At 46.6% G+C, this 13,968-nt stretch overlaps 1 protein-coding gene and 10 non-coding genes across 12 annotated transcripts in view; 1 reads left to right on the top strand and 10 right to left on the bottom strand.

Annotated features, from left to right (window-relative positions):
* Positions 1-13,968, top strand: part of DNAJC5B (DnaJ heat shock protein family (Hsp40) member C5 beta) — a 33,647-nt gene that overhangs the window by 11,973 nt on the left and 7,706 nt on the right. For both annotated transcript variants that reach the window (XM_062633278.1, XM_062633277.1), the window contains 2 exons: positions 8,990-9,203; positions 13,116-13,290. In XM_062633278.1, coding sequence (XP_062489262.1) covers positions 8,990-9,203; positions 13,116-13,290 — 389 coding nt within the window. The remainder of the gene's footprint in view (positions 1-8,989; positions 9,204-13,115; positions 13,291-13,968) is intronic.
* TRNAA-AGC (transfer RNA alanine (anticodon AGC)) lies at positions 196-268 on the bottom strand. Its single transcript has one exon. It is a non-coding gene; the product is annotated as a tRNA-Ala (tRNA).
* Positions 592-679, bottom strand: TRNAY-GUA (transfer RNA tyrosine (anticodon GUA)). The gene is given in 2 exon segments: positions 592-627; positions 643-679. It is a non-coding gene; the product is annotated as a tRNA-Tyr (tRNA).
* Positions 1,764-1,836, bottom strand: TRNAA-AGC (transfer RNA alanine (anticodon AGC)). The gene has a single exon. It is a non-coding gene; the product is annotated as a tRNA-Ala (tRNA).
* TRNAY-GUA (transfer RNA tyrosine (anticodon GUA)) lies at positions 2,160-2,247 on the bottom strand. The gene is given in 2 exon segments: positions 2,160-2,195; positions 2,211-2,247. It is a non-coding gene; the product is annotated as a tRNA-Tyr (tRNA).
* TRNAA-AGC (transfer RNA alanine (anticodon AGC)) lies at positions 2,993-3,065 on the bottom strand. Its single transcript has one exon. It is a non-coding gene; the product is annotated as a tRNA-Ala (tRNA).
* TRNAY-GUA (transfer RNA tyrosine (anticodon GUA)) lies at positions 3,389-3,476 on the bottom strand. The gene is given in 2 exon segments: positions 3,389-3,424; positions 3,440-3,476. It is a non-coding gene; the product is annotated as a tRNA-Tyr (tRNA).
* On the bottom strand, positions 4,561-4,633 carry TRNAA-AGC (transfer RNA alanine (anticodon AGC)). Its single transcript has one exon. It is a non-coding gene; the product is annotated as a tRNA-Ala (tRNA).
* On the bottom strand, positions 4,961-5,048 carry TRNAY-GUA (transfer RNA tyrosine (anticodon GUA)). Its single transcript is given in 2 exon segments — positions 4,961-4,996; positions 5,012-5,048. It is a non-coding gene; the product is annotated as a tRNA-Tyr (tRNA).
* Positions 5,795-5,867, bottom strand: TRNAA-AGC (transfer RNA alanine (anticodon AGC)). Its single transcript has one exon. It is a non-coding gene; the product is annotated as a tRNA-Ala (tRNA).
* On the bottom strand, positions 6,191-6,278 carry TRNAY-GUA (transfer RNA tyrosine (anticodon GUA)). Its single transcript is given in 2 exon segments — positions 6,191-6,226; positions 6,242-6,278. It is a non-coding gene; the product is annotated as a tRNA-Tyr (tRNA).

Here is a 13,968-nt window from a genome sequence, read left to right as displayed (position 1 = left end):
AGTGCTGAAAATGACATCTGATGGCTGTCAAGCAAAGTAGAAAATCAATTCCCTCTATGAAACTTCCCTGAGAACTTTTAATGCAGCCATTGATGTCAGCCTCCTCCGTATAGCCTGGGCACATCACCCTGTCCACAGAGCCCCAGAAAGCTCCCAAGAAAAGGCCTTGTGACCAGGCAAAGGAAGAAAAAGCTCTGGAGAATGCGGGCATCGATCCCGCTGCCTCTCACATGCTAAGCGAGCGCTCTACCACTTGAGCTAATTCCCCAGCCCATGGCCTTGCCCTGAGGTCCTCTCCCCTCCCAGGCACACAGCCCTGACCCAGCCTCTCCAGCAACCAAAGCCTGGGTCTCCCATCCACCTGGCTACCACCATCCCAGCCACCAAATCCCTTTGCTACTGGTGGTGACCACTGACAACCCCTGATGGTGCACAGGGGCCACCGTCCCCTGCCCAGGGTTCACCAGAACTGCCTTGCTTGGTTCCTCTTCCTCAGCAAGGGCAAGAGCTGAAGGCTGTGCGGGCCTTGAAGGGCAGGCAGGGCCAAAAGGCAGAGGTGCCACAGGGTGTGTTCCAGAGCCAAAAGGGCACTCCTTCGAGCCGGAGTTGAACCAGCGACCTAAGGATGGCCGTGCAAGGAGCCTACAGTCCTCCGCTCTACCAACTGAGCTATCGAAGGAATCATGGGGCATTTCCCGGACCTCACCCATCACACACTCATCCAATGCTGCTCAAGCTGTAGCGCAGCACAATGCCTCCATTCCAACAGCCTGATTCATACAGCCTGAGCTCCAAAGTTGCAATGCTTGCTTATCCATTTAGCCCATCAAGTCATTGAAAACAAAACATATTAAGGCTCTATAGGCTCCCAGGATTTCATCTGCACAGAATCACAGAATTGTTAGGGTTGGAAGGCACCTCTGGAGACCATCTAGTCCAACTCTTCTGCCAAGCAGGGCTACCTATAGTAAGTTACATTGGAATGCATCCAGGTGGGCTTTGAATGTCTCCACAGAGGGAGACTCAACAAGCTTCCTGGGGAGCCTGTTCCAGTGCTCTGCCACCCTCAACAGAAAGAAATTCTTCCTCATGTTGAGGTGAAACTTCCTGTGTTAAAGTTGATGGCCATTGCTCCTCATCCTGTCACTGGGCACTCCTGGAAAGAGTCTGGCACCATCCTCCTGGCACCCACCTTTGAGATATTTATATGTATTAATGAGATAGCCTCTCAGTCTTCTCTTTTACAGTGGGACTCTCTTCAAGGCCAAAAAGACCACCCTCATATCCTACTGCTCTATCCCTTGCTTCAATTTCGCTGGGCTTTTGCCTACAGTTTCAGTACCACATGGAAGGACAGGCTTTCTATACCCCGTAACCTCCTACAAGCCCTGGAAGGTGATGACGAAGCCCTGTGAACCCCTCTTTCTCCAGGTTTAATATGCCCAGTGTCCTGAGAAAATCTGCAAGGAGAAATCCCTCCATTCCATGATGCCCCTGCACTGAGGGTGCTTCATTTCATTCCTGTCTTTGCTCCACAGAGAGCCCAAAGTTAGTCCCAGTGCTGGAGATCACATTTGAAGACACACAAGCAAAGAGGGAGAAAAACAATTCCACTCTGAAGCTACCTGTAATGCATTTAATGCAGCCATGCATGTCATCCTACTCTGTAATGCATGGGCACATCTGCATCTCATCACAGCCTGCAAAGGGCAGAGAACCCCTGGAAAAGGGCCCATTCTCCAGGCAAGAGGAATGAAAAGCTCTGGAGAATGCGGGCATCGATCCCGCTGCCTCTCACATGCTAAGCGAGCGCTCTACCACTTGAGCTAATTCCCCAGCCCATGGCCTTGCCCTGAGGTCCTCTCCCCTCCCAGGCACACAGCCCTGACCCAGCCTCTCCAGCAACCAAAGCCTGGGTCTCCCATCCACCTGGCTACCACCATCCCAGCCACCAAATCCCTTTGCTGCTGGTGGTGACCACTGACAACCCCTGATGGTGCACAGGGACCACCGTCCCCTGCCCAGGGTTCACCAGAACTGCCTTGCTTGGTTCCTCTTCCTCAGCAAGGGCAAGAGCTGAAGGCTGTGCGGGCCTTGAAGGGCAGGCAGGGCCAAAAGGCAGAGGTGCCACAGGGTGTGTTCCAGAGCCAAAAGGGCACTCCTTCGAGCCGGAGTTGAACCAGCGACCTAAGGATGGCCGTGCAAAGAGCCTACAGTCCTCCGCTCTACCAACTGAGCTATCGAAGGAATCATGGGGCATGCCTAGGACCTCGCCCATCACACGCTCACCCAAAACTGCCCAAGATGCAGTGCAGTATGATGCCTCCATTCCAACAGCCTGACTCAAACAACCTTGGCTCAATTCTCACAACACCTGCTCAGCCCTTTAGCCCGTCGCATTGTCCAAATCCACAAACAGAATAGGTACACAATCTCCTGGGATGTCATCAACACACGGATTCTCCTCAACTCCAAAATCGCCATCCTTCAGTTCTTTTCCGGCTTCCCTTGATTCACTGTCACTGGACTGCCTTTTGCCCTCCCATCAAGTTCCAGGCAAATGGACAGATATTCCTTGAGTCCGTAACCTGCTCCTACGAGAGGAGAAAAAACACACTTTAAGCCCTCTGAACCTCTCTATCTCCTAGTGAAAATGCCCCCTGTCCTGAAACCATCCACAAGGAGAAATCTCTCAATTTCATGGTGGTTATTTAGGTGTCTCTGCGGTGGCTGCTCCCATTCATGCATATCTTTCCTCTGCGGGGAAGTGCACACCTGGATACAGTGCTGGAGATGACATTTGATGGCGGTCAATTTAAAAGGTGAAAATCAAATTCCTATGTTAAGCTGCTGTTACTACTTTTAATGCAGCCGTGAATGCCATCCTGCTCTACAAAACCTGGGCCTTTCATCATCATTTCCCCAGTACTTACAGAGGAAAGAGAACCCCTGGAAAAGGGCTTGTTGTCCAGGCAAGAGGAATGAAAAGCTCTGGAGAATGCGGGCATCGATCCCGCTGCCTCTCACATGCTAAGCGAGCGCTCTACCACTTGAGCTAATTCCCCAGCCCATGGCCTTGCCCTGAGGTCCTCTCCCCTCCCAGGCACACAGCCCTGACCCAGCCTCTCCAGCAACCAAAGCCTGGGTCTCCCATCCACCTGGCTACCACCATCCCAGCCACCAAATCCCTTTGCTACTGGTGGTGACCACTGACAACCCCTGATGGTGCACAGGGGCCACCGTCCCCTGCCCAGGGTTCACCAGAACTGCCTTGCTTGGTTCCTCTTCCTCAGCAAGGGCAAGAGCTGAAGGCTGTGCGGGCCTTGAAGGGCAGGCAGGGCCAAAAGGCAGAGGTGCCACAGGGTGTGTTCCAGAGCCAAAAGGGCACTCCTTCGAGCCGGAGTTGAACCAGCGACCTAAGGATGGCCGTGCAAGGAGCCTACAGTCCTCCGCTCTACCAACTGAGCTATCGAAGGAATCATGGGGCATTTCCCGGACCTCACCCATCACACACTCATCCAATGCTGCTCAAGCTGTAGCGCAGCACAATGCCTCCATTCCAACAGCCTGATTCATACAGCCTGAGCTCCAAAGTTGCAATGCTTGCTTATCCATTTAGCCCATCAAGTCATTGAAAACAAAACATATTAAGGCTCTATAGGCTCCCAGGATTTCATCTGCACAGAATCACAGAATTGTTAGGGTTGGAAGGCACCTCTGGAGACCATCTAGTCCAACTCTCCTGCCAAGCAGGGCTACCTATAGTAAGTTACACTGGAATGCATCCAGGTGGTCTTTGAATGTCTCCACAGAGGGAGACACAACAAGCTTCCTGGGGAGCCTGTTCCATTGCTCTGCCACCCTCAACAGAAAGAAATTCTTCCTCATGTTGAGGTGAAACTTCCTGTGTTAAAGTTGATGGCCATTGCTCCTCATCCTGTCACTGGGCACTCCTGGAAAGAGTCTGGCACCATCCTCCTGGCACCCACCTTTGAGATATTTATATGTATTAATGAGATAGCCTCTCAGTCTTCTCTTTTACAGTGGGACTCTCTTCAAGGCCAAAAAGACCACCCTCATATCCTACTGCTCTATCCCTTGCTTCAGTTTCGCTGGGCTTTTGCCTACAGTTTCAGTACCACATGGAAGGACAGGCTTTCTATACCCCGTAACCTCCTACAAGCCCTGGAAGGTGATGAGGAAGCCCTGTGAACCCCTCTTTCTCCAGGTTTGATATGCCCAGTGTCCTGAGAAAATCTGCAAGGAGAAATCCCTCCATTCCATGATGCCCCTGCACTGAGGGTGCTTCATTTCATTCCTGTCTTTGCTCCACAGAGAGCCCAAAGTTAGTCCCAGTGCTGGAGATCACATTTGAAGACATACAAGCAAAGAGGGAGAAAAACAATTCCACTCTGAAGCTACCTGTAATGCATTTAATGCAGCCATGCATGTCATCCTACTCTGTAATGCATGGGCACATCTGCATCTCATCACAGCCCCCAAAGGGCAGAGATCCCCTGGAAAAGGGCCCGTTCTCCAGGCAAGAGGAATGAAAAGCTCTGGAGAATGCGGGCATCGATCCCGCTGCCTCTCACATGCTAAGCGAGCGCTCTACCACTTGAGCTAATTCCCCAGCCCATGGCCTTGCCCTGAGGTCCTCTCCCCTCCCAGGCACACAGCCCTGACCCAGCCTCTCCAGCAACCAAAGCCTGGGTCTCCCATCCACCTGGCTACCACCATCCCAGCCACCAAATCCCTTTGCTGCTGGTGGTGACCACTGACAACCCCTGATGGTGCACAGGGGCCACCGTCCCCTGCCCAGGGTTCACCAGAACTGCCTTGCTTGGTTCCTCTTCCTCAGCAAGGGCAAGAGCTGAAGGCTGTGCGGGCCTTGAAGGGCGGGTAGGCAGGGCCAAAAGGCAGAGGTGCCACAGGGTGTGTTCCAGAGCCAAAAGGGCACTCCTTCGAGCCGGAGTTGAACCAGCGACCTAAGGATGGCCGTGCAAGGAGCCTACAGTCCTCCGCTCTACCAGCTGAGCTATCGAAGGAATCATGGGGCATGCCCAGGACCTCGCCCATCACACGCTCACCCAAAACTGCCCAAGATGCAGTGCAGTATGATGCCTCCATTCCAACAGCCTGACTCAAACAACCTTGGCTCAATTCTCAAAACACTTGCTCAGCCCTTTAGCCCGTCGCATTGTCCAAATCCACAAAGAGAACAGGTACACAGCCTCCTGGGATGTCATCAACACACGGATTCTCCTCAACTCCAAAATCGCCATCCTTCAGTTCTTTTCCGGCTTCCCTTGATTCACTGTCACTGGACTGCCTTTTGCCCTCCCATCAAGTTCCAGGCAAATGGACAGATATTCCTTGAGTCCGTAACCTGCTCCTACGAGAGGAGAAAAAACACACGTAAGCCCTCTGAACCTCTCTGTCCCTGAGCAGAAAAGGCCCCCTTTTCTGAGACCATCCACAAGGAGAAATCTCTCAATTTCATGGTGGTTATTTAGGTGTCTCTGCTGCGTGGCTGCTCCGATTCATTCGTGTCTGTCCTCTGTGGGGAAGTGCACACCTGGATACAGTGCTGGAGATGACATTTGATGGCGGGCAATTTAAAAGGTGAAGACAAATTCCTATGTTAAGCTGCTGTTACTACTTTTAATGCAGTCGTGAATGCCATCCTGCTCTACAAAACCTGGGCATTTCATCATCATTTCCCCAGTACTTACAGAGGAAAGAGAACCCCTGGAAAAGGGCTTGTTGTCCAGGCAAGAGGAATGAAAAGCTCTGGAGAATGCGGGCATCGATCCCGCTGCCTCTCACATGCTAAGCGAGCGCTCTACCACTTGAGCTAATTCCCCAGCCCATGGCCTTGCCCTGAGGTCCTCTCCCCTCCCAGGCACACAGCCCTGACCCAGCCTCTCCAGCAACCAAAGCCTGGGTCTCCCATCCACCTGGCTACCACCATCCCAGCCACCAAATCCCTTTGCTGCTGGTGGTGACCACTGACAACCCCTGATGGTGCACAAGGGCCACCGTCCCCTGCCCAGGGTTCACCAGAACTGCCTTGCTTGGTTCCTCTTCCTCAGCAAGGGCAAGAGCTGAAGGCTGTGCGGGCCTTGAAGGGCAGGCAGGGCCAAAAGGCAGAGGTGCCACAGGGTGTGTTCCAGAGCCAAAAGGGCACTCCTTCGAGCCGGAGTTGAACCAGCGACCTAAGGATGGCCGTGCAAGGAGCCTACAGTCCTCCGCTCTACCAACTGAGCTATCGAAGGATTTCCAAGGCTGTGTTTGACATCCGTTCAGATTCTGTACCACAAGCATATCTTTCCCTGTGCAAGATGCTTTCCTGATTCCACGTGTTGGTCACTTGTCATATCACCCCTACAGCACAGTCTGTCCTGATCTTACCTCTTAACTTAAGCCTTCTACTGTCAGAGGTCATTTTTCTGAGTGTATTTCTCTGACTTCATTTCCAGAAGTGCCTTATACATCTTGTGGCATGGCTGTTACCCTGCTTGTTTTCATTTTTTTCTCTGAAACATGTCATTTTGATTGCTGCTCTGGAGGTCTGAAGTGTTCAGTGGTCCTGAGGTGGTGAGCGAGACCATTTATCACAAAAAAAAATTGAATGGACATAAATCCTTGTGTTTTGTATGGGAAGTAGCCAAAAAACTCCTGTGTTCACTCTCCATTTTTTGGCTTTTTCCTTTTTCCCTCTTTGTACTGAACGATGATTATCACACAACTAGGAATATCACTTTCCTAAGGACCCATAGGGAAGCGTCTATATAGCTCATACTTCATGCTAGGTCACATAGTTCTTGTCCTTACTCTTACTGTTTCTTGGGTTGGACCTAGCGAGTCCTTTTTCTCACTCCTATGAATTCTTCTGCCAGCAGATAGATCACCTTCCCGTTACTAAATAATTTCTAATTACTATATATCATCTTGGTCTGCAGGAAGTTGTTTTGTTAATGTGTTTTTTTTTAGCGAGGACAGTTTTCCCAAAATCAAAATAAGAACATACCTTTTATTAACTGTACTATGTTGAAAGCAATTCTATTAGTATTCTAAAATAACACTAAGTAAGGTGAGTGTGCAGCTGCTGTTTTTCACCTTTTGGAAACTTCATTTTGTTCAAATTCTTATTTTTATGAGATTTGGGGGTATATGGAGAGGGCAGAAGATGTCTTTTTGTATGTAGGGAAAGGAAGAATGGCTGGAGACTGATTGTCCCATGCCTGCTACCACACATAGGTTTTGAAAGTAAATACCTCTCCCATTTTTTGCTTTTTAATTCTAATTGCAGGTTTGCTTTCAGCTAAGAAAAGGGATAGATTGCATAAGCTACTTAAATACTTGGATGGCATGTGATGTCATTAGTCATGCAAGACTTAGCTTGTTTTTCCAGTTCTCCATCTTTTATTATGTTTAAGGTACCACATGTTAAATATGACTGAAAATGTATGCTTAAGGTACCACATGCACAGTATAGTAAATATGACCAAAACTGAAGCTCTTCACTTTATTGGAGACATGTTTAAGGAGTTCTGTATGATCTATGAGAAAATGACTGGAGTTCAGCATACAGAACTGAAGACATTGTTGGCAGAGGTGCTTCCCAGGCTCATATCAGTCTTGATATTGGCAGAATATGTCTGAAGCAGGAACTGTCATCAGGAGCAAAGCAGTTATATTTCACTGGGGGAATATCTTCTACTGGGACTCAGTGGAAAGTCAAGCAGGACTCCACCCTGAGGATAAATTCGTTAGGGGAAGAGTGGGAACACTGCCTTTGCACCACAAATAGTATTTTGGGGTATAATGGTCCTGGCTAGCTCCTGAAACACTCAGAATGAGTATTTATGAAATGCAACACACCTTGACTGAGGTGAGAATCAGTTATTTAAAACACTACTAAATCACTTTTGATGCCACCAGAGGTCAGCACTAGTCATTAAATACATGTCTTGGGAAAATCTTATTGCCAGTTCTCCAAAAGGAGTGGTGACTTCTGAAAAGATACACTTCTGTCTATGCTTGTTTTGCAAGTACATGTGAGCTCACACTGCCAATGCTTCAGCATGGTTGGAAGCAAACCCTTTCTTCTGTAAGCTTTTCTTCCCCAGTGCTGTTTGTGAGCTAACAGTCCCACACTGTTCCTTTCAAGCTGTATCTGTCCTTGGATGCCATAGCACTGAGTACAGTCGGGGGGAAAAGTGGTACTGAGCCCTGTCCCAACAAAGCCTTCACACCAGCATAAACAGCCCAAAGCTATTGATGATCAGCTTCCACTGCTTTAAGGACTGTCTCAGAAGTGCACCAGTGGGGAGCTAGGCCCAGAGAAAAGCACTTAAAACTGGGGCTAACTCACTGTGATTTCCCACTTGTGTTTCAGAAAGATAGTTCCTTTCTATTGCAGCTCATACCTGTGTTTCCAGACAAAACCACTGTCTGGGCTTCTGCAAACACAGATACTGTTCACAAAATTTTAATAGGGCTACTTTCGGTAGGCAATCAAATACAGAATTTGTTATAAAGAAGACAGTGTTGACGGCATAAGCAGTGTGATTATCCTGGTTTTAAACAACCTTTAGAAAGTCTTTATCTTTGTTGAAACCTGCTAAATGATGTAAATCAGTTGACAGTCAAAATGAAACAAATGCCTGTGCTTTATTATCATGCTGCAATCTATGCTTTCAGAATTTACACTGTCTCCTTTAACATGGTAGCTGACTAGGTATCCATACAAAAAGTTCATGCTTATTGTCATAAAACACTTTTTTACCAAAATTTTCATGTTCAGTCATTTTGTGTCACTTTTCTTTCACAGAGTGTGTCAGACCTGGAACTCTGGAACTGTTCAGAATTATTATATCTCTATTAAAATCTGTTTTGCAATGTTTTCTAAGTGTCTGTATGCCTATGCAGACATACAGATGACTTGTTTCCTTTTTGCTTTGTTTTGTTTTTCCTATTTAAGAAAACTGGCTCTGAAATACCATCCAGACAAGAACCCGGACAATCCAGAGGCTGCAGAAAAATTTAAAGAGATCAACAGTGCTCACGCAACATTGACTGATCTGTCCAAGCGAAACATATATGACAAGTATGGATCCTTAGGGCTCTATGTGGCAGAACAGTTTGGTGAGGAAAATGTTAACACCTACTTCATACTCTCAAGCTGGTGGGCAAAGGTAAGCTGTTATTTTCTGTTGGAAATCGGATGTTGCAATGTACACAATTCTATACACAAGGAGCCCCCTGAAAAATGATCTCTCTACAAGCTTAACCGATAGTACGATATGATTCTAAACCACTACTAAAAGCTTAATTAAACAATGACATTATCTGAAAAATCAACAGTGGCAGAATGTAGCATAAGTTCAGAATAGAACTAATATTGAATGTTTTCCTTTTTAACTCGGTAAATAGTTAAATAGGGTGCATGTTTTGTAACACTTTCAGACATTAATCAGATTTGAATCTAGTGCTCCAGGTTAATTTTGAGTTTCTTTTCAGTAATGACTAAATAAAAATGACTCATTGTCCAAAAACGGGAAGTCCCACTTATATGACAACCAGTTAATAAGTTATTACAGCACAAATTTAGCTGTGTTCTTTGCTATATATAGCACATAGCGTAAGCAAGCAATAATAATACATAACACTGTGATTATGGTGTCATATGTGCCCTGATGAGGGGGTGAGAGAAAGGAAGTGGAAGAAAAGGTGGAGTGGAGGAAGAGAGCAGGAAAGGAAGAAAATGATACATCAAAAGCTGGCATATTGCTCAAGGAAAAGCTCATCATGGGCTGTTCTCATCATAAAAGAGTTGTTAATGTGCTTTCTGATATCACTGGTGTCTTCCGATGTTTGCATATGTCAAAATTGAGTGTTTCTGCAAATACTCAAATGTTACAGAAATGTAACAAACCAGTGGAATTGCAAATGTGCAAAATCTGTGCTATCCCCACCTCTTTCCACCAACAGAGCACAGGAAAGCAAGGCTCTGCTGGAGTGCATAGGAAAATGATAGGTACTGCGGGAAGCAAGCACAGCTTTGATCTGAGAACCATGGAACATGGATTCCTGTACTCAGCAAAGATCGGTGCTTCACTGCCCTGAAGCCCCCTTTCAAGCTGAGAAGTCACTTGCACACTTTGTGAGAAGCCACAATTTGTCTGCTGAATCAGGATGAGACAGCAACTACTCAGATGCAGAACAGTGAATGAAACTAATGAATGAGATACTGGTGTTTAAATTACGCTTGCAAAGGCACAGTTGCACCCTCAGAACCAGGCTGGAAGCAGCTCACTTGCAGCTACTGTAGCTGACTCCTGCTGCAGGCTGGACTCCCCAGTACAGCCACTGTGTTTTCCTGCTGCATCATTCCCTCTTTTCTTTGCTGCCCACCCTCTCCTTTGGTCTCTATGTCACAGTTCAGGTGCCAGGAGGCATTGGCTTAGAGCTGACTACTATTAACAGTCTTGGTAAGCAAGGTTTTTCAAAGTAAGCTAACTCACAGTTTGCTGCTCTTTTTAGCTTATATTTCCCCTTCTTCTTACTGATCTTTAATGGAAATTTTATGGAGTATAAAATCCTCTGTGATTAGAAAATCAGGAACAGAAATAACTGCTTTGGCTTTGACTCATAAGGAGAGCAGTGGACAGTACAGAAAGCAGCTAGTAAGTCCCTAATAGTTAAAAGAGGAATGTGTGGACTGTTTCAAGGTAGCTGTATTCCAGAGGTGAGACAAGATACCCTGAATATCCCAGCAGAAGTTATCACTGTGTCCTGTTTTTTAAGAATTCTGTACAAAAACTCCAAAATCTCCATAGAGACTTATTTGAGGATTGTCACAGGTAGTCTCTCTATCCCTCCCCCAACCCAAAATCTTGCCACCTCCAAAGCATGAACACGCCATCCAAGTGGGTTTTTTTGCAAGCTGAGCTCATTATTCCTCATCTCTTTTTAACTCATGCACAAATGCTGGGTCATTTTCAGATTTTTCTAGTGACTATCACAATGCTATGTGACTCTGATACATTATCTAAAAATGACCTCTGGACCCCTAATTTCCTCCATTCTGATAGAAGACAGTAGGGACTATAGCTTTCACACATTATCTTCCTCTTCAACTACGAACATTCCTAGTAAATCCTCTTCCCTAGCACACTCATACGCAGAAGATCTGACAATTGTGAGGAGGTGTATCATTAGAAGTAAGAAAACTCAAATGAAAGGAGAAATGCAAAGTGAAAATTACATTTTTTTTGGAGTGCCAGACTCCTTAGCAGGCATGTTAAGCTGGGAACATACTGACATAGGTAATGGTAACTTTAACTCCTTCTCCACTGGACAGCATAGGATTTGGTTGGTTGTTTTAGCAAAAAGCAATTCTCCCTCTACCATAAAAACAGTTTATTGATCACATCAATAAACATTTACTATGATAATGTAAACACAAGAAATCTTGAAACATTTAAGGTATCATGAATAAATGTAAGGGTTTTTTTTCCTCTATACATTTTTATTCTTTTTTCATACTATCCATTGTGGCTATTTATTCTCCATTATGGCATAAATGATAAACAGTCAGGTAACTTATTTTAGGACTTACAATATTTAGAATAGGTGTGGGTGTCCCTTGGAAGGAACACATTTTAAAACAGAAAGTTAGAGTCCTTCATTTATAAGTACCTTGCTCACACTTGATACATGTTTATATTAATATTAGGCATGTAAATAGTCTTACTACATTCAGAGATGCTTCAGTCGGCCTGTACTAACATTTTCAAACTGAGTGTTATTTACATAGCTTCATTGTCAAAGTTTGACAATATCCTGACGTTTGTCTTTGCTTTCTTCCTCAGCAGCATGTTTTCTTACGAATATAATGAATAATTAGTAAAGTACAGACTATACAACTATAATGCTAAAGCCTGGCTATACCTCCAACCTACTTATACCTGGTGGCCACAAAGCTGTGCTGGCTTTACATACACATTCCACGTATCAGCTTTGATTTGCTTTTCAGAAATGTCACTGTCTTTCCTTTGATCTTATGCCATTATGCCCAAGGAGAGATGTGGAGGTTTCTCCTCTGCCACAAAGAACTTGAGTAAGGAACATGGGGTGGCAGTGTCAGCATAAGGGCTCCTCTTCTGCAGGTCCCCCAAACCATTGCTGCGACAGAACACACAGCCCCCAGCACCACAGCTGCGGAGCTGTGCTGTGTACCCAGGCAGTGACTTGGTCTGGAGGAAGAAGAGGTCTGTAAATTAAGTTTTCTGGCTGTTTAATCTGGCTAAGATCTCTAGTCTCGGCCCCAGACAGTTGTGCTGGCTCTGCTGAAGCCTCTGTGCTTTGTGTCAAAGGGACAGGAGTGGGCAGAGGGTGATGCAAGTGAGAACTTCTTGGCGCCTGAGTCCCAGATCAGGAAACGCAGACCAAGGAGTCTAATTTAGGAGATGTCACCTGTGTGCTCTGGCACAGGCTAATGGGGAGAGAAAGACACCTCCGATGGGCAATTCAAATCCTCCTGAGTCTGAGTCACCCTCTGGAAGGACTTTCAACTGCCCATTGACTGTGGGGAGCTCATGGAGGCTACAGTCCTAATTTGGATGCCTTATTCCAGTGCCTAAAGTTATGTGGGATGCATCTGGGTCTTCACTTCTTTTTCTCTCAGCTTTGCTATTGACAAGAACCTGCCAGTAAATAAGTGTTTGCAAAAATGATCTTGGGCAAATGAGTCATTTTTAAGATGGAAATGAGTCATTTTGAGGTGGGTGGGGTTTTGCATACCGCTTGGAAGCTTTTCCTGAGGAACAGCCTCTGAAGACAGACTTTCAGAAGTTGAGCATTGTGGGGGCCTATTGGTTGGTGTCTTCTTTGCGGATGTGGTCCTTAAGCGGCAAATAGGAGCTCATGGGTGAGGACTTCAGAAGGGCTGGCCCTTGTTTGGGCACTTGGCCAGCAGCTGGACTCCTCTGAGTGCTAAGCACTTGGGAACCCAAGTTCCTTTGACAATTTGCCTTCTGCAGGCTGCTGAGAGTTTGAAGAAGGTCACTGCTCACAGGGTTTTCCTCCCTCTGTGTTTAACACAGGGCCTGTTTGCAGTCTGTGGCCTGCTGACGGGCTGCTACCTCTGCTGCTGCCTCTGCTGCTGCTTCAACTGCTGCTGTGGGAAGTGTAAACCCAAAGCACCCGAAGGGGAAGAGCAGGAGTTTTGTGTGTCTCCAGAAGATTTGGAAGAGCAAATCAAGAACGACATGGAAAGAGGTGTGTATTATGTGGGCATACTGTGTGGCAAAGCTGTTCACAACAATCTTTAAAGCCTGTAGGCCAGATATTCTGCTCACGATGATGAGGCTGGTCCAGACATCAGTGGAGATGTGCCAGTTCACTCTAGCTAACACCGTGACCTGATGAACTTCCCAAGTCATGTGTTAATGAAAACTTATGGCACTAACAAATATCTCCTACATCATTAGAAGTCTCAAGGCTCATCTTAAGCAATGGTGTTCACTCTCTGGCCCCCATACCCACGCTGCTTCACATCCTAGATCCCGTACTTATACATTAGATCTGAATTGACTGGTGCTTGCCACATCTGACCCACCTGAATAAGCTCTCATTCAGGTTTTATCATGTATAATTTATGGCTAGCTGTGGTGGGCTAACTGTATCCATCCAATAAAAGGCTTCAAGAGAAGATGCAAAGTCTTCAACAGTAAGGTTGTGCAGTAACCTAACAGAGTTTTCATGGGAGCTGCCGCAGCCCCCAAGCTGCTCACTCTCTCCTACACTGACAGTAGCGATTATGCTGCGTTACCAGGAGCCAGATCTTGGACACGATCCAGATGAAAACTAATCCTCTCAAAAATATGTGCAATTCCCTGCCCATTTAACACCTTGCCATGCCTCACAGTGGGGCAGGCTGAGTGCTGAGGCTGGTTC

The sequence above is a fragment of the Pezoporus occidentalis genome, unplaced genomic scaffold (assembly GCF_034315485.1).
Source record: "Pezoporus occidentalis ecotype Australia unplaced genomic scaffold, CSIRO_AGI_Poc_V1 ctg4, whole genome shotgun sequence".
Taxonomy (NCBI): domain Eukaryota; kingdom Metazoa; phylum Chordata; class Aves; order Psittaciformes; family Psittacidae; genus Pezoporus; species Pezoporus occidentalis.
Note: the sequence above shows the minus strand (reverse complement) of the source record. Positions and strands in the feature narration are given on the sequence as shown.